General features: G+C 36.0%; 1 protein-coding gene across 1 annotated transcript in view; it reads right to left on the bottom strand.

Annotated features, from left to right (window-relative positions):
- Nucleotides 1–13159, bottom strand: part of LOC107531617 (regulating synaptic membrane exocytosis protein 1) — a 161365-nt gene extending 148206 nt beyond the window's left edge. The window contains exon 1 of the mRNA XM_087817473.1: nucleotides 12935–13159. Coding sequence (XP_087673599.1) covers nucleotides 12935–13034 — 100 coding nt within the window. The 5' untranslated portion in view covers nucleotides 13035–13159. The remainder of the gene's footprint in view (nucleotides 1–12934) is intronic.
- Between the last annotated feature and the right edge of the window lie 4287 nt (nucleotides 13160–17446).

Genomic DNA, 17446 nt, shown 5'->3' with positions numbered 1-17446 from the left:
GGATGCCCTTGAAAATGTTTCCTTGCAACCACTTGTATTACACCTTAAAAATTATTTGGTGTAGACATTAGTTATGGAATACATTTTAATATTTATATTCTAATGGGTTATAAACATCTTAACTTCCTCAGATAAGTTTTTATTAGTTTATATTCCTAACAAAATAATCTAAATAATAACAAGATTGATGGTCTTAAAAAATAATAACTGTAAGTTTAAATATGTAATGAGGTCACCCTGGATGATGGGGCTTTGAGAAAGCACAGAAAATTTTGCGACTGCACCTTAAATCAGCTAAAAGACATTCAGAAATAAAAAGCTGTTTGAGATGGTAAACATTAGTAGTAAGTTTAATTTTTCCTGGTTTTGAAAGTAACATAATTTAGATATCTGAGACTGCGTGAGGCTCTAGGGTTCAGAAACACTGCCGTAACACCGTGCTGCACAGTGACCTCCTCACTCTGCCTCTGCATCGACCTCATGCTACAGGACCCAGAAGTGGTTGATCCATGAAAGTTACTGAAAATTTCAAACAATAACAACAAAAACCACACACACATACACAGACACATACACACCTTTGAGCTTCGGAATATTAAAATAAGGGTATTCACGGTCTTCAGGAAATCTAGACCAGACTGTAGTTATCACGTATTTGTATTACATGATAAAATGTAGCTGAAGAAAAGTCTAAGGTGACTGATAGGGCAAAAAGATTTCCACAAATAATAGTTTAGTGAGGAATACATTTCATGTATAAATATGGCTTGAGGCCTAATGACTGAAAAATTTATTCCCTGGAGCATAAACACAGAATAGTGAAGTACCCTGAAGAGCAAACCACAAAGTCAACCATCTTAGGGAAACTGTTTTGTTTCTTCTAACACAGTGGCTCTCCACCAGTAGGAATTTGGGAATGCACGCAGGAGGGAAACATTTTACTGCAACTTTCCAACTGACCAGGCTTCCACATTGACACTGAGTATTCCATTCACGTGGGAGAACAGGTTGTCACGTGCAAAGCCTCGGAATAACCAGCCAGGAAACCCTGTGGAAAAAACCGGGGTTTATTTGTTTTCATTGTTTGGGGACTGGATGCTAACCACAGGTTTAAGAAACCGTAGAGCTGGGCAAGTCCACAGCACATAAGAAAGCACTCTAGATGCAAATATCTTTCATAAAGGAAATGTTAGTGTGTATCCAGACCTCACATCCAGGCAATGCAGGCAAAATAATATTAATTTGCAATCATAATTCTGAATGTCAAATCAATTTCTACCTGCCTCTACATCCAAAGACATAAAAATGAAAAACGTGGAGATCAATACATTATCATGATTTTGGTGAGAGGGAGAATAAGGATAATAGTCAGATGATGATAAAGATGAATTGAAGGGCATATAGAACAAAACGGAAGTACTTATGAAGAGCTGGTACTGCTTAAACTTTAAAATATGATTAAGCTATAAAATACTAGAAAACAAATTTATTCTAGCAGAACATTTTTGGCAGTATAAACAGATGTTTTAAAACCAGAGCCCCATCAAAGCAAGTTACTCTAAATGTTGCTTTTTTCCTTTCTTTTTTGTTTCTTTTTCTGTTTGTTTGTCTTTGTTTTTATTTTGGCTACACAAACAAATAATTTATAGACATATTAAAGGACTTTTTTAAAGTTGGGTATTCCTTGATTGGCAATGGGAAATCGCCAGGCATAGAAATTTGGAGAGGATTTTATGCCTCAACATTGTTCTAGAGAAAAATGCTAAGTATCCACATTCGTAAACCATCAAAATCAGAGCCACGGGAAACTAGGTTGCAGACACTGCAAGGTCGCCAGTCTAAACCTCTGCCGCAGTGTGAAAGAGGTCAAGAGGGATGAAAGCATGTCCCTTCAAATGTGCTCCAGCTCCATTTGATGGAAGAAAATTCAAGTAAGAGAGAGCACAAAGAGCAGTGGAGGAGAAAAAGTAATATTCACAAATGCAAATAGATAGCAAATATACTTCTTATTATAAAACAAATTAAGTTAAGGTTGGTCAAAGATGAACCTACTGACTCAAGAAAAGATTTCACTTCCAGAGTTCCTACATATTTAAGGCTTGGATTCATCTGTCTAAAATGATCTTTCCATTGTAATACATAATTTCAAAATATCTTCATCTTAAATTTTCATAGCAAAACATATCATTTTAAAAAATCAGGGCATCTCACTGGCCTGGACTTAAAATGCTCAACATGGTTTCTCGGCTTGGTCACAGGGGCTCTCTTAAGAATGGGATGGTCTTCTACTCAGAAACGCCAGGTAAACCCAATGCCCAGTGTGTCCGCCTCATTAGATTAATGACTCCACAATTACCCAGCTGTACTGAACTACTCCCAAGCTCACTTCAGAGAGCACATATTTTTTAATACAATGTACTTCAATATTTTTGAAATATTTAATTTAAAGCAATAATATCCAGAGGTCTTTGTGAGGGATATGCAGTGAATCTATTAAGATATTATAAAATCTAACTCGGAATTAATCCAGACCATTAAGACAACCATGCATCTGTAGTTACACTGCATTGCCATAAAATCCCTTTGCCTTCGCTGCTCCCAATATTCCTTTTACATATTGTCCTTTAACATTTCACTATATGGATCACGGGGATGGTGTTACTCATATAAGGATCATGCTGCTGCTGGCTATCTTCTCTGTGAAACTACACAGAAGAAACTTGTGTATTTAAACAACTGGCTTATTTTGATGTTACAGAAGCTGACGATGTTGTAACCGATTAACGATTAACGGATGTAACTCTCCATATGTGTTAGAATGTTTACGGTTAAATCTGCAACCAAATATTCTAACCTATTCTTACCAATGTTTTCTACATGTTTTTAACTTATTTCAAGTGGCTCTATTTTTACATTTGGTGGCTAGCTTAAGTTGCTTTTGGTATTAAGGTAGATTTTAAAGTGGGAATTAAAATAAAAATTATTAAATATTTATACACAAAACATTTGAATATATTTATTATAACTGTTCCATTAAAATTTAGATTTTTTTCATTCATCAAACTCAAACTATCTTTGACACAATGAGAAACAACTTAAAAATACAATTGAGGTACAGGTGTTAGCTTATCCATAGCTTAAACAGCAGAATTCAGTAAACAGCAAATTATCTTAGCCGATTTGTGAATCTTGCCAAAGAATTGAAAGGAAGAGAAAGAGGGTTCTCATCTAGCAAAAACCAGTATCACAAATCTGAGCTCCTAGACTTTATTCCTTCAAAAATCCAGTAGGTTTTCTACTCACACTTTTTCCATCACAATCCTAAGAGTTTGTTATTCAACCCCACAGGATCAGTGAAGATGCACATTGCTAAACAGCAAAGGTGCCAGTAAAGACAAGCACACTCACAGCAATAAGAATTCACAAGAAAGGGCACAGGGAAATTCAAAACAAATCAAACAAACCAGTTAAGGGTCTATCTGCCCTTAACACTGGGATACTGTGAGTAGCTCATAACTGCACTAACAGGCAACATAATAACCGATGTTAAAACAAAACCCATTATTTAACAACTAAAAATATTACAGAAATTTTTATGAAAGTAGGATGAAATCCCTTTTACAGAATTCCTGGTTAAAAACAAACAAACAAAAGTAGTATACAATTCTGATAAGGAAGATTTTAATTAAAACAATGCAAATGAAATCAATAACAGCAAACTGGCTGGCAATTATTTAGCGTATTGGAAAACTCAGCTGTCTCGAATGAGGGATTTGAAGCTAAGATTTTATAATTCCAAAATTAAATCATTACTCATCAAAGCAACAAAACCCAAAAACATGTAACTGTTTATCAAATACTGCTTTAGATTTATGGTGTATTAAAATTAAGGAGTCAATGCACTTTAAACATCAATTCTTATTTTCTCCCTTGGAATATTCTATTTCTGGATACTTTGTGAATGCATACTAAAAATGGGAAATAAAGGGTTTCTTGCTCTTTGCATAATATCCTACACACAGGGTGGCTGAATTGTCTTCTAAAGATACTTACTAAAATTAATGTCTCTTAAAGTAAAAGCAAAGTGAACAAAACTATCATTTCTGGGAGAATGATTATGTAGCAAAATTAAATTGTGAAATTAAGAGATATTTGGTGAAAAAAGTGAAACTGAATATTGTTAGCACTAATATCTAAAATTTTCAGTGACGTTAAAACTGAAATTTGAAATTATTCTTTGAACAATTTGTGAAAAAATTGAATGTTATATCAATAATGTTAATAATTTTTCTTGTGTTCTCTAATGCAAATTTTATAAATCCATACCACTTAAGATACAGAGTGATGTCACTCACAAAGATAGTAAATATTGTTAAGTAATATCTCTCAATAAATATGAGCACATTTTAGATTGACAGAATTCCAATGATCTCAGAATGTAAGATCATATACTGTCCGAGATTTCCATATAAACCAACCCATATTGTAGCTAAATGGCTTACTGATCACAGCAAGAATGAACGGAAGAAATGGACTGACTCATGAGAAATATCAAATTATAATAGTGATTATAATAGTTCCAACATTATGAAAAAGTCATAATTTACCTTAACCTTTCCCAAAATATAAAGACACATATATTTTACTTGGAATCGAATTAAAGGCTTATCTCCATTTTAAAATACAAGAGTCAGTCAATAGCATCTCCTGAACTCAATCCCATTTTCTTCCTATGTGGCAAACTGTAAGTAGCATTTACCTTTAGGTATAAAATGCTTATTATTTGTATTTAAAATACATCTTTAAAGAACTTGGATTAAAATAATTATTGCAACTGTATTCTAATAGCTAAATACCAATTTTTCAAATGAGAAACTCTATCTTACTCTAGCCTGGCTATTTTGCTTTCTTTCTTTTTCTTTTGTTTGTAACTACTGAAAGGGATAAAAAAATCAAAAGGAAACATCTTGCTAGGCTTTATAATTTCACTTATCAAAATTTCTATAATTTTGTTTTCCAAAGTGATGCAAAAACTGATGACAAAAATCACACACACACACACACACACACACACACACACACACACAGATCTTTGGGCCTGCTACAGTATTTGTTTGATGTAATTATTACTGCATTATATTTTATATCAAACATCCAGGTGTGCAGCTAGTTCACAAGCAGGAAAACTGTACCCACTGCAGTTCAGCTTTGTACAACTAGCTGGCAAATGTGCAGCCCAAAGGGAGTATGTTCAAAGATTCTGGATGGCAAACTCAAGGCACAACAAGAGAAAACTCCAAAAACAGATCCTCCTCATTATAAAGCATGGATTTCTCAACAATATTCTAAAGGGTCTTTCAGATTAAACAGATATTTGGGGGGCTCCTATTCCGTGCTCAATTTTCCCATCACTTCTATGCCTTCGTTGAATAGTTCCGATGACAGGAGAACCTCGCAGACTAAAACAAACCCTGCCTGAAGACCTCTGTAACTAAACATCTGATCAAGAACAAGGCTAGCATACGAAGTCAGGGAATCACAACATATTTGTCAAAGAAGCCTATCAGAGAAAATTCAAAAACAAAACCAGTCTGTTAGGCATTCTGAACAGAAACAAGCCCTGGCCAGCCCTTCAGGTACAAATGAAATGGGGGTCCACATAAAGCGCAGCCTCCTACTCATCTAAATGAAAGCGGGCTGTGCTGTGTTTGAATTTTCAGTCATCCCTATCCCCTTTACTTACATCAGTATATTTAATCATTTACTTACATTTTGGGAGAGTTACACTTGGGGTGGATTTTTTCACTGTGATGTAGAATGATAACACAGCCATGAAAATATCAAATGGTAATTAAGTTTTTTGTAAGCAAGAGAATTTTGAAGCAGGTCTTGAGTTCTACCATTATCCATAGGAGAAAAATGACTTACCTTCACGTAGGCAAGACTTTTTCTGCCACCAAATGCGTTAAGCAATTTGGTTTTGTAATCTTTACAGCAAGGTTATAACCTGGGTTATGTGACCCCTTTTATATGGTGCATAGGTTTAAGGGATGCATACATCCTTTAAAATTGTACATAAAGTGGTGTGTGCATAAAGTGTTTCTCTGTGGAGAGCTTGTTGCTTCCTTTATTTCTCTGAAGGTCCCATGATCTCTCTCAAAATTAAGAACAGCCCTAGCCAGTTTGCTAAGTGGTTAGAGCATTGGTGGGCAGACTGAAGGGTCTCGGGTTCGATTCTGATCAAGGGCATGTACCTCAGTTGCAGGCTCGATCCCCAGACCCAGTTGGGGTGCATTCGGGAGGCAACCAACCCATGTGTCTCACATCAATGTCTCTCTCTCTCTCTCTCCCTGCCCTCCACTCTCTCTAAAAAGCAACGGAAAAAAGATTCTCTGGTGAGGTTTAAAAAAAAAAAATTAGGAACAAATAGTTGAAGAGTTGGAGGAAGGAGTGACTCAGGCTGGGGACATCGCTACCTTGCCTTTATGCTTTACCTTTAGCTTCCAGAATTATCCTTTCATGCAGGTCCTTAGCCTCGGCAGTACGCTAGACTTAAGAAATCAAGCAACCATACTCAGACAAAATGAGCTTTGTGATTACATATAGAGGACAAGGGAATTCACCTCAGAAAGCACTTTTGTGAACTATCAAGAGTCTAATCATAATTTTAAAAAGCCTTTAATATCAATAGGCAAGAGAACTTACTATATACAGATGGGCTAATATTTCTTCCCAGATAAGTGCTTTAACCAATTTTAAAGGCATTTACTAAAAAGAAAAATATAGAAAAATAATAACTTCATAAATCTAAATAAATTAGAAAACATAATCTTGAAACAAAAGTAAAAATTCAAAGTGGGTAAAAAATTGTTCTAGTTTTGACCTGCCAAGATTTGAGGGCTAAGTGTTCTCTAGAGGAAAACAAAACAAACAGAACAGGACAAAATACTGCAGTACGACCAGCTTCTTGTTACCAAACAAACCTTCGAAAGCTATGAATGAGTCTAAAATATCTCACAGATGTTATACAATTAAAAACATGTTTGTGAGAATCCATTTACTACAATCAATGTGCCCCCTTTTCTGCATTGGCTTTGAAATCTGTTCAATATTTACAGTTTATCAAAATGAGAATTTATCTCCCAGGTCTTTAAAACTCATACGACTCATATAAAAGCTTCTTTGAAACAATGGATTTAAATTAACGAGACATTCAAAATTTTTGGTTGCATTTCTGCAAAGAATTAACCAACTCATTATATAATTATGACAACTACCTTCTTAAAGATAAAAATTGGTTTACTTAAGCCCATTTCATTAACCTACAATTTAAGGTCATAAAAATAAGTATTATAAAAGTCTTCTTAATTATTAATATTATTATAATTATTAATTCTGTCATTGATTTCTCTATTTTATAGTTTGATATGCTTATTCCTAATCCATCTGGCTTTAGAAACTTGAGGACAGAAAATATTTATTTCATTCATTAAAAGTGCCTCTGGATTACCTGCAGAAATATAGGGAAGGATATATACTTGCTGTTCACAGAGATTAATTTTGTCTTTGTTGTTCAAATGACTTCCATCACTCCCTTAACAGAACTCTTCTTAGGAACAGTCACAGGGACTACTTCAAAAGGAAAACACCTCCATCTCCTGAAGAGCTTTCCGATCAGCCATGCACTGATAACTAACAGCACCAAATAAAATCAGGAAGTTGGAATAGACTTGAGCAGACGATCTTTTGTAGGATGGAAAATCAATTTACTAGTAAAGTTAATGCCCTCGTATCTATATGTGTTGAGACCGCCAATCGAGCAAACTGGTTCCTTAGAACTAGATAGAGAAATCAATCATTGTTTTTCTTTCATCTCCTGTGCATCTGTGTGGGAGTGAACCATCACTGTCTCAGCCTTTCATCACGATGAGTGATGAAAAGACCCAGTCAGTACGGGCATGAACACAAGATTCATAATCCTCATCAACCAGCAGCAATTAGCCACTCCGCAAGCACATGGTTCAATTTACAATAACATCTTTCTGTTCTCCCAAAGAACATATTTAATTAGTCTAGACTCATGAATGGTAACTAGCATTTGACAGGCGGCAATCTGACTCAGACTTTTGGAAGTGAGAGGTTGCTGGCAGCTTCTTTCCTAGTTGCCTCTGACCTTTTGGGTTCTGAGTTTGCCCTCAGCAGACAGTGGACCTCTTGGAAGTCATCGGCCAAGGAGGGGAGGAAGGAGCTTCTCCAGCTGCCCTCAGCAGTACACCCTGTCCCTGAGAGGGCGTGCGGGAACAGCGAGGAGTGCCCACGTCCCTGGCAGGCTTTCAGGCAGCACAGCGGCTCTGCGTCCAGGACCTTATCTGCCTGCAGCATAACGCATGATGCCTCTTTCCCCTCCTGAGGAGCACAGTCTGACAGCAGGTGCCCTCAAGACACCTCAAACTTGCTCAATGCCTATTTGGCAAAATTGTTACAATGGAGCCAAGAGAGTTTCTAGTTTAATTTACAAGAGCCATAATCTCTCTTCAAAAAAAAAAGCAAAGGAAAGAAAAAAACTAAAATACTTCTGTTTCTCTCCTGTATTGAGGAAACTGCATACCTTTAAAAATTGAACAGTACTGTTTCTTTCTCTACACAAAAATGATCGTCAGATGATTTTGAGCACCTGATCTTGAGCCATTGCCACAGAGAATAACATTAGAGTCTTTTTTCAGACTGGCTTAATGGAAACAAGGACCAGAAGGGGTTAGTTAGTCTGTCGCCCAAGGTCACACGCCCAACTCTGGCCCAAAGGCGTGCATTTCCCTTTTCTTCTTTCTGTCTGGGCTCTAAGCCCTCCTTATCTGAACAGTTCTCCCTCTAGTTCAAAGCTTAGCATCATACAAAAACACAGGCATTTCCATGACATGCTCTAATATAACTGTCGACTAGGAGGAACAAGGCCTTGCAGCCTTTGTTTAAATACTTCAAAATAACAGCCTAGATACAGACTGATATCTATATATTTTAAAGAAGATTAAGCTCTGAAGCCTCTAATTTTAGTGAAATCAGTAAACAGAGAGAACAACTTTCCTTGACCAATCACAAAAGGAAAATATATGCTTCTGAATTAATTGTGTAATATACATACATCAAGGTAAGAGTTAAATACTAACTTATAGACAATTTAACATACACTTCGCATAGTCATTTAAAACATGAAACATAAAAATAACTTCATATAATTCAACTAGACAATCACCATGTATTCTAAAATGATAATATATTTGTGTAATTTCCATGTTTAAAGTAAAATAGTCCTCATTCTCTACTGACAGAATCCACTGATAATTAACCAATATATTGCATTATTTTTACATTTATGCATAAGGTTAATATTATGGCTTAGTTTACCTGTTCCTGAGAGCAACGTATGAAGTAGTAGGAACTGAAGAAACCAGCAAACATAACAGCAGCATCAGAGTGGTTAAATAAATGCTACTGGCATCAGATCACTAGATTCTAGCTAGCAATGGCAGCAAATCCACACCACTATTAAAAATCCACCAGAACGCAAAAGAAATTAAACACAAAAACAAAAACTCTGTGGTCCTTGCATTCTGAATCAAAACCAAAAAAAGGCTGCAGTGTCTATCATTATACAACAGTGACACTAAACAAGGCCGTAAGTGCTGCTGTCATCAAAACGGATCTCTGCAGTGTACAGATTCTCATTGATTACTGCACTAATCTATAGTGCTCTGTGCTGTACTAAAGAGGTTCCCACTGTAGCAAACACCAAAGCTCTGGCAGGTCCATAATTAACCATTTCCTGAAACAAGGCACGGAAGATGCTGCCTTCCTGTAGTCAGAGACACAAAACGCTGGGGGGTCCCTGAAAGCCAGCACAGGAGAAAAACTCAGGCAGATGCCTGAAGAGCTCCTCTTATGATCCCCCCAGTGACTGCACTGAGATACCCGTGGGCTCAGATGACAAAATCAAGCAGACCCCTGCTGGCTGCTGGACCACAGAAAACTCACCTGAAATGATTGCGTCCCATTATCAATTCCTGGCGATGATCCTGCCAAGCCCCGTGTAACAGATCATTTCCTCTGCAGTCTCCCTATCTGAGGGATCTCAGCCCAGGGACAACAACGGGCACAAGGAAGCAGAAGCCCGGAGCGCAGGAGTGCACGTTGGGAACAGGGACCAAGGTGCTTGCTCAGGCGCTTCCGGTCCGGCCAGCCCCATGTTTCTAGCTCCTCTCCAGGGGGCAGGACAGCCCCAAACAGGTTTTGCCAGGGAGTTAGGGGGGTTCATATTTCCAATATTTTAAAGATGCAGGTCTTTGATGATGGCAGAGTCACAATTCATAATCTAATAAATTTTTCACTGAGATACAGAATCATTACCCTCTATTAAGTCACTACATTTCTTTTATTCACCCCACATCAGGTATAACACAGAACAACAGCAACAATAACAAAATTAGTTGATTTTAAATCATGTAACTCCCTCAATTTCATTTTTATCATGGTATATAATTCAGTTTCCAGAAACAATAATGAACAGTGATATACTTCTCTAATCCACTAGGGGATGTTATTGAAAAGTAGAGGCAGGCTGCTTTTAGTTTGCTTTAGAAAATGAAATGATCAAATGATAATAGAGGAAAATCAAAGAACCATCTTTCATTTATTTAAACCAAATTCACTCTGTTTACTTAAATTACATATACTTGTAAAAATAATTATCTGATAAGGAAAAAATACTGAAACATGGATCATCTCATTGTCACCAATCCACTGCAAAATAGCCTCAAACAAATTGAATAATTTCCCTCTCTCCAAAGAACATGATTTTCTCTCTATTTATAACTGCTTTCCCCCAGCCCCCCAACTTCCAAGTATGCTTAAACTCTCTTGGGTCAAAACTGGCCATATTGTTGCTGGGAAACAGAAAGGGAAATAAACATTAATTGAATCACAGTTATGTGCCAAATATTGTGTTGTGTTAATTTTAATTCCTTTATTTCTCACAAGTGTGTGGCAAAATCAGTATTACCTGCCCCATACTACAAATGAGGCTCAGAAAAGCTAATTAATTCACTCAAGGTCACATGATTTATAAGTAGTAGAGAAGGGATTTGGACTTGAATTTGACTTAAAGGCCCGTGTAGGAGCTTTTCACTACACTGTGGTAAGTAGGAGCTATTGTAATTATTTTGGTAGATGACTTCAGAGTTGTGCCAGTTTTGTTAAAATGCCAGTGACTTGGTGTCAAAGACTATAATGATGCAGATGGACCTATGGTCTTCTACCTCAGCTTTGCACATTTGGAGCCAGCCAGGATTCTCCAGGCCACTTCACAGGGCTGAAGTCTTATACCTGCTGAAGCTAAACTCTTTTTACTATGGCTCTGTCAGAAACAAAACATACATTTACCATGGTCTACAGACAGAACCACTGACCCAGAAAGTAGGCCAAAGAGTAATGATGAAAGGAAAGTCAAAACTTTCAACAACCAATTTCCCCAAAATAGCACCATGTACTTTTATTTGATTGAAAGTTAAGAATCTATGGATCTTATAAGCCTATGTAGGCTAAGACTATGAATTAAAACATTTTAATACACTGTATGTGGCTAATATTGTGCCTGAATTTGGAGATAATCTCTCTTTTGTATGTCTTTTTTTCTTATTTCTTTTTTCTCCTTTATCACCTGGAATGGAGTTATTTCAAATTATAAAATCATTTAGAATGCTATTAACCTAATATCTATCCCTCATTTCATCTCATGAATTTATTTCAATTTTGTATAATTATCTTGAGTTCCCTAAAATGCCTCCGTATGAGAAAATTTGTCAAATGGTAACAAATTGTATTTCTAACAGAAAATACTTGAGAAACCTAGCAAGGTCTCTGAAATGGTATATAAAGATTTCATAATTATAGAATCAAAACAGAGAACCAATATTAGAAGGGGCCGATGTTAAATTTCTCTTAAAACGTCCTATCTTTTTATTTCTGGGCACCACATACTGAGATCCCATGCATGGTAACAAGTACCATCCACTGACGTCACTGTCCACAGATAAGTAGGGACAAAATCCTTCTATTTTCATCTCTTAATTCACAAGTGTATATTAACAGTATTTACTTATTTAAAATATTCCTAGCATTCTGTCCATTTCAAGCCACACGTATCCCTCCTTGGGCTTTTGTATTTCATAGCCTCCCTCTCAGCTGTGATTTCACAGCCACTTCAAAGACCAGCAGACTGATTTCCCTGAGGAAAGAACAAGTAAAACCTAACATCCAATGCAATTTGGAGCTTGCTTCACATATACCATTTGACCTTGAGTTATTGTGATCTCAGCCAAGGCCTGTTTGTGGAAAGGGTTCAGCTCTTTCACAAGAACCCGGGATCCATTACTTTGAAAAAGTAACACAAACTTCCTATGTGGGGACTGATTTTCCACTAGTGATGATTCCAATTTGTCATTTATTTCTCATTCTTTGTGTCAGCATGAGTAAGCAAAGCATGTCATACACTGACTATAAATGAAACTCATGCACAATTCAGCAACTTGCTACTGTTTTTCCTTATTTTCAGGGAACACAAACATTCTAATCTTTAAATCTTTTTTTGACTTGGCTACTACACAAGAAAATAAATCACAAATGTGATTAATTGTCTTACAATCTTTAGGGGTATATGGCAAATCTAATATCTCTCAGAGAAAAAGGCTGCAGATAAAATTGGTAGCAGGAAACTTTGTGCTGTTGAGAAAATGGGACAAGATCACTCCACACCTGACACACACAGAATGTGAATATATGCACTGGAAAAACAGATACAGAGGGAGTGTTAAATATAGACTTGTGACTAACTGGAAAAAATAATGAAGCGGGATTCTCGTACCCCAAACTCATTGTTGCTTACCAGCGCCTGCTCGTCGGGCCTGGATTGTTTCCTCTTCGGGATCAATAGACCTCACTTCTTCCCACCCTTCTGAAGAGACAGGTATCCCAGGTGCACACATGACAGCAACCGTGTAAAGAAATCCAGCCTGGGGATTCTAAGCCTTGCTTTCAAACAAATTCAAGATCTTAACTGAAAAGACTGCAAAGTGCCACCTCCACCATCACAACAATAGTCGTAACCCGTGGGTTAGGAGCAGCAGAAAATGAAAACTGAAAGAAAATATTGGTGTAAGCATAAGAAAGTCTCTTTGCATGACTGACTTAGGTCATTGCAGGCGCTGGGCAGTTATGCAAAGGATTGCTTGGATAAAACACCTTGCTCAAGCCTCACTGGGCCTGGTGGTGTGGAGACTGGTAGCATTTACTGAGGAGAAGCATATTGGCATCTCTGTTGGGTTTTCACCAGATCCACAGGGTTCAGGAAATAAGCTCTCTGCCAGATGACACTATGCTCCTAGCCATTCCTTCTGTTTACGTATCCCCCAAATTACTCTAACTAGTGTCCTTTCTCCTGCTGTGAGCTTATTTGTGGAGAGGGCTAAATAAAGGATTTTTATAACAACAGAACGGCCATTAGCTCATAGGATGATTTCTTAAAACATAACTCTTCTGCTTTTGTTCAGTACTATTAAAATCAATTAAATGAGAGTTTCTTATTACTATATCTTTGATTTGTGAAGAAAAAAATATTTTGTTTCTTCCTGAAGAAATATTTGAAATTAGGTTTCTTTGTAAATATTATATATTCTTTATTATATAAACTTTTAAAGGTATATTCCCTCTTCTTATTGCTGTATTTTCCTATCAGAGGCAAATATATATATGCTATAGGATTTTTTCCTTACTTCATGTGATATGGTACAACACTACCAAAGTGTGAAGAGCTATACCTTCCTTTCAGATGGGATGCATACTCCTACTTTATGAAATAAAAAGAAAGGAATTATATTTTTTCTCTACCATACTTAGTCTTTTCACTAAAACAAACAGGTACATGCAATTTTAATTTAAGCAAATTATTCTGCAGGTAATCATTACTTTTTTAGATTTTAATACAGAGAATATTGTAAATAGTAAAAAATAATGTATATGCATATATTCCACACTTCCTAAAGCAGATTCATATGCTTCAAAACAAATCTGAGAGGGGATGAGGGTGGGTAACCTTACAAGAGAACCAGCCACTTATAGAAATGGTCATGGAGTATATATGAAGGCTGACATCCTGGAAACTAAATTCCTAAATTACCAACCTAAGGCTTCCACTCCACCAAACTATTATTTTCAAATTAAACTTCAGTACTACAGATAAAACTAATCACAATCAAATGCCAATACTATTAATGTTGGAATTTTAATCACATAGACTACGCTGGAAATTAGTTTTATTTCTTCACAGTCCTAGTCATCGATGCCAAAAAAAAAAAAAAAGGTCTGATTTCAAATCACAAACCTTTTACAAGTACACTTTGAAGTAATAATCAATACTGTATTGAATTTCTAAGTTCCATATAATAACAGCATATTAAGGAAAGAACATCGAAATATTGTACAGCAACTGTATATATTATTTCTCAACTCTCCCCAAGTACTTTCAAATGTAGGAAAAAAATCTCTATCCATCTAAAGCTAATTCGTCTATGTATTTTCCTCTGCTGCTCCCAATCCTATTATAGAGAAACAAGGTACAGTTCCACATAAACAAATATACTGAGTAATTTTAAGTAATGACAATATCTAGATTATAAACTCTTGATGGGGTATAAATAAAGCATCTGATTCCCTATGGGGCTATAGACTGAAGACTGTCCAGGTGGAAATAACACACTGCTGCTGTATGGATCGGCTCTGTCTTCATGAGCCACGCTGCATTGTATTAATGTACTGGAACTTAAGAATGGATGGCAGAACTCTGGGCATAAGAGGGTAAATATATTGTCTTTCAGTCTCTATGTGTGTAAGTCCTATATCCTCTTAGTGAAATCAAGATTCTTAATCTTTAGAACCAGTAGCAGAAATGCAAGCTCAGGTTCAGTGTAGCTCTTCTAAGACATTTTCATGGACTGAACCCAATGGTTCACATGGGTCTCTTCACTGTTTTTCATTTCCCTTGTTAGGTCTTCAAAGGAGTTATACATAGGACTTTATTCTGTAATTTTTTGTAAGTTTCACTGATTCCTACAAACATGCATTCATAATTTATTTCTTCTGGCAAAAATTCTGAACAATGAATATACTAAGCACTAAGGTAAAAAGAAGAAAGAGATAGAACAGGTCTCTGCCTTGAAGGTTTAAATGCTATTGTTATCCCCATATTACAGATGAGGAAACTGAGGCTTAGATATGATATGTGACATATCTAGTCAGTGGCAAAAGGAGAATTTGATTGAAAAACTAAAAAAAAGTCACAGCTAATCTTGTTTTAGATCCCCACATCCTTAAGTATGGGAACTAACTTTTACCTAGTATTAAGTACAATATGGTTCATGACTGCAGCAAATGAATCTACACCAAGTAAAATGCACAGGATGCAGTAGGCTAAGGTCCTTCATAAGACTAGCCTAGCTCTGCCATGTCTTGACCTCAGAATAGCAGTTTATGAAAATGTTAAAGCACCACGAGGGTCATGACCTTAGGCACAGAGATCAGTTCCAATTACCTGCTTCTTACAAGGGCAAAACTTCTTCTCATTGCTCTGGGTTGTTTAACAAACCAAACTCCCAGACATTACAAGTCTTGAATCAACCAGATGTGTTACTGAAGTATTACTTCCCATACTTAGGGGTCTGGTTTTCTCATTTCACTTCTGGCGGTTGGAGATTTCTCTCAATTATCACATATTTTTATGCCATAAATATAAGAGTACAGGATTGTTATTGCTTTAAGGTATTCCTTTAACAAATGTCTTGTAATCAAAGAATTCAGCTGGCTTCTAATTTTTATATTACAAACACTACTATAATAAGAAATATTTTCCTATGTCCATCATAAAGTGTTTATTCTGCCAAGATACACTTTGAGATGCAATCATGTTTCATAAACTAAACACAAATCAGTAAGTTAGAGGTGAGGATTCTGGCTATTCATAAATCTGCAGTTTACTCATCATGGCCACAAACAATTTCTTAAGTGGTCTCAGCTCCAAACATCTGGACTGTGTTTGAGCAATTCCAATTACTATTCCAACTCCCTTACTCAATGAAAAATGTAAGGTTTTTGATGATGATGCTTAATTTACTTCACCGTTTCCCAAAGGGTCTTAATCTTGATCCTAACTCATTGTATCCCAAAGAAACTGTTCTCTGGAAGCTCCTGAAACCTAATTTAGAGTTTTGGGAGATTATACTAATCAAATTTTCAGCCCTTTCCTTCCTGATCACTCATCTCTCAGTTCTCCCAAAATTATTTTTTGTTTTTGTTTGTTGTTGATGTAATGGCAATTCTTCACTGTAATTCACACTATACTTTCTTCTGTGGATAACTGAATTTTTTCTTTCATTAAAATGTACACTAAGTTATTTAGTGGTAGTAATATTGTGGATTCCTTTTTATAGTTCAAATAATTAATTAATGTCAAATTACTAAAAATAATCAAAGAAACAGAATTCTGAGAACAGAAAACTAAGCTGTAATCACACAAGAAACAAAGTAAATAATTTCCTATCATCCAATCTATTGACTGATGTACGAAGGGATATACCAAGAATTAGAAGACAGGAAAAATTACCCTTTCTCAAACTCAGTTATCCTTAATGGTGCCTTTGGATACATCTTTTCTCCAAACTCAAAAACATGATTTATTGTTTCTTTTTTGTAATTAGTTCCACATGTTTAAAAAAAACAGAGAAACTTCCAACAGAGTATAACTTAATCTAAGAACTATATGTCTAGGTCTACAACTGTAAACTATCACTTTATAAAGTATAAAATAGGATATAAATACAAAAACAGATCTCCACTTAAACTTACAATCAATTTCCTTTGGGAAAAGACATAAACATGCAAACATTAAAAACAGAATTATATAGTTCAGGAGAACAATAGGGGAGGAAGCAAAATTTGGTCTTAGTTTTAAATCATGGCTGGAGATAGGGTAACATTTAAAGGGGTGGAACAGCAAATGTCAAATAATTGAGATGGAAAAATCTGTGGTATGCAGGGTATAAATACTAATCAGTCAAGAAGAGCAAAGTGTCAGTGAAGATAAGTCTGTGAAGATTATAAACTGGAGCTACACTGTGAGGTCTAAAGGGCTTGGCTGAAGTTTTGGATTTCATTTTCTATGAAATGACCCAATCTGTAAGAATTTTACCACTGACTCCACTGGAATGACCAAGTGTTATGACAGTGATAATTACTCATTTATATAATACTCTAGACTCTAAGAATTACTTTCTCATTGATTGTTTCAATGTAGGAATAATTTCCAGTTTCTGTTCCAGGCATTTGCAAGGTCAGAGTCTCCTGTTCC

The sequence above is a fragment of the Miniopterus natalensis genome, chromosome 5 (assembly GCF_054644295.1).
Source record: "Miniopterus natalensis isolate mMinNat1 chromosome 5, mMinNat1.hap1, whole genome shotgun sequence".
Taxonomy (NCBI): domain Eukaryota; kingdom Metazoa; phylum Chordata; class Mammalia; order Chiroptera; family Miniopteridae; genus Miniopterus; species Miniopterus natalensis.
Note: the sequence above shows the minus strand (reverse complement) of the source record. Positions and strands in the feature narration are given on the sequence as shown.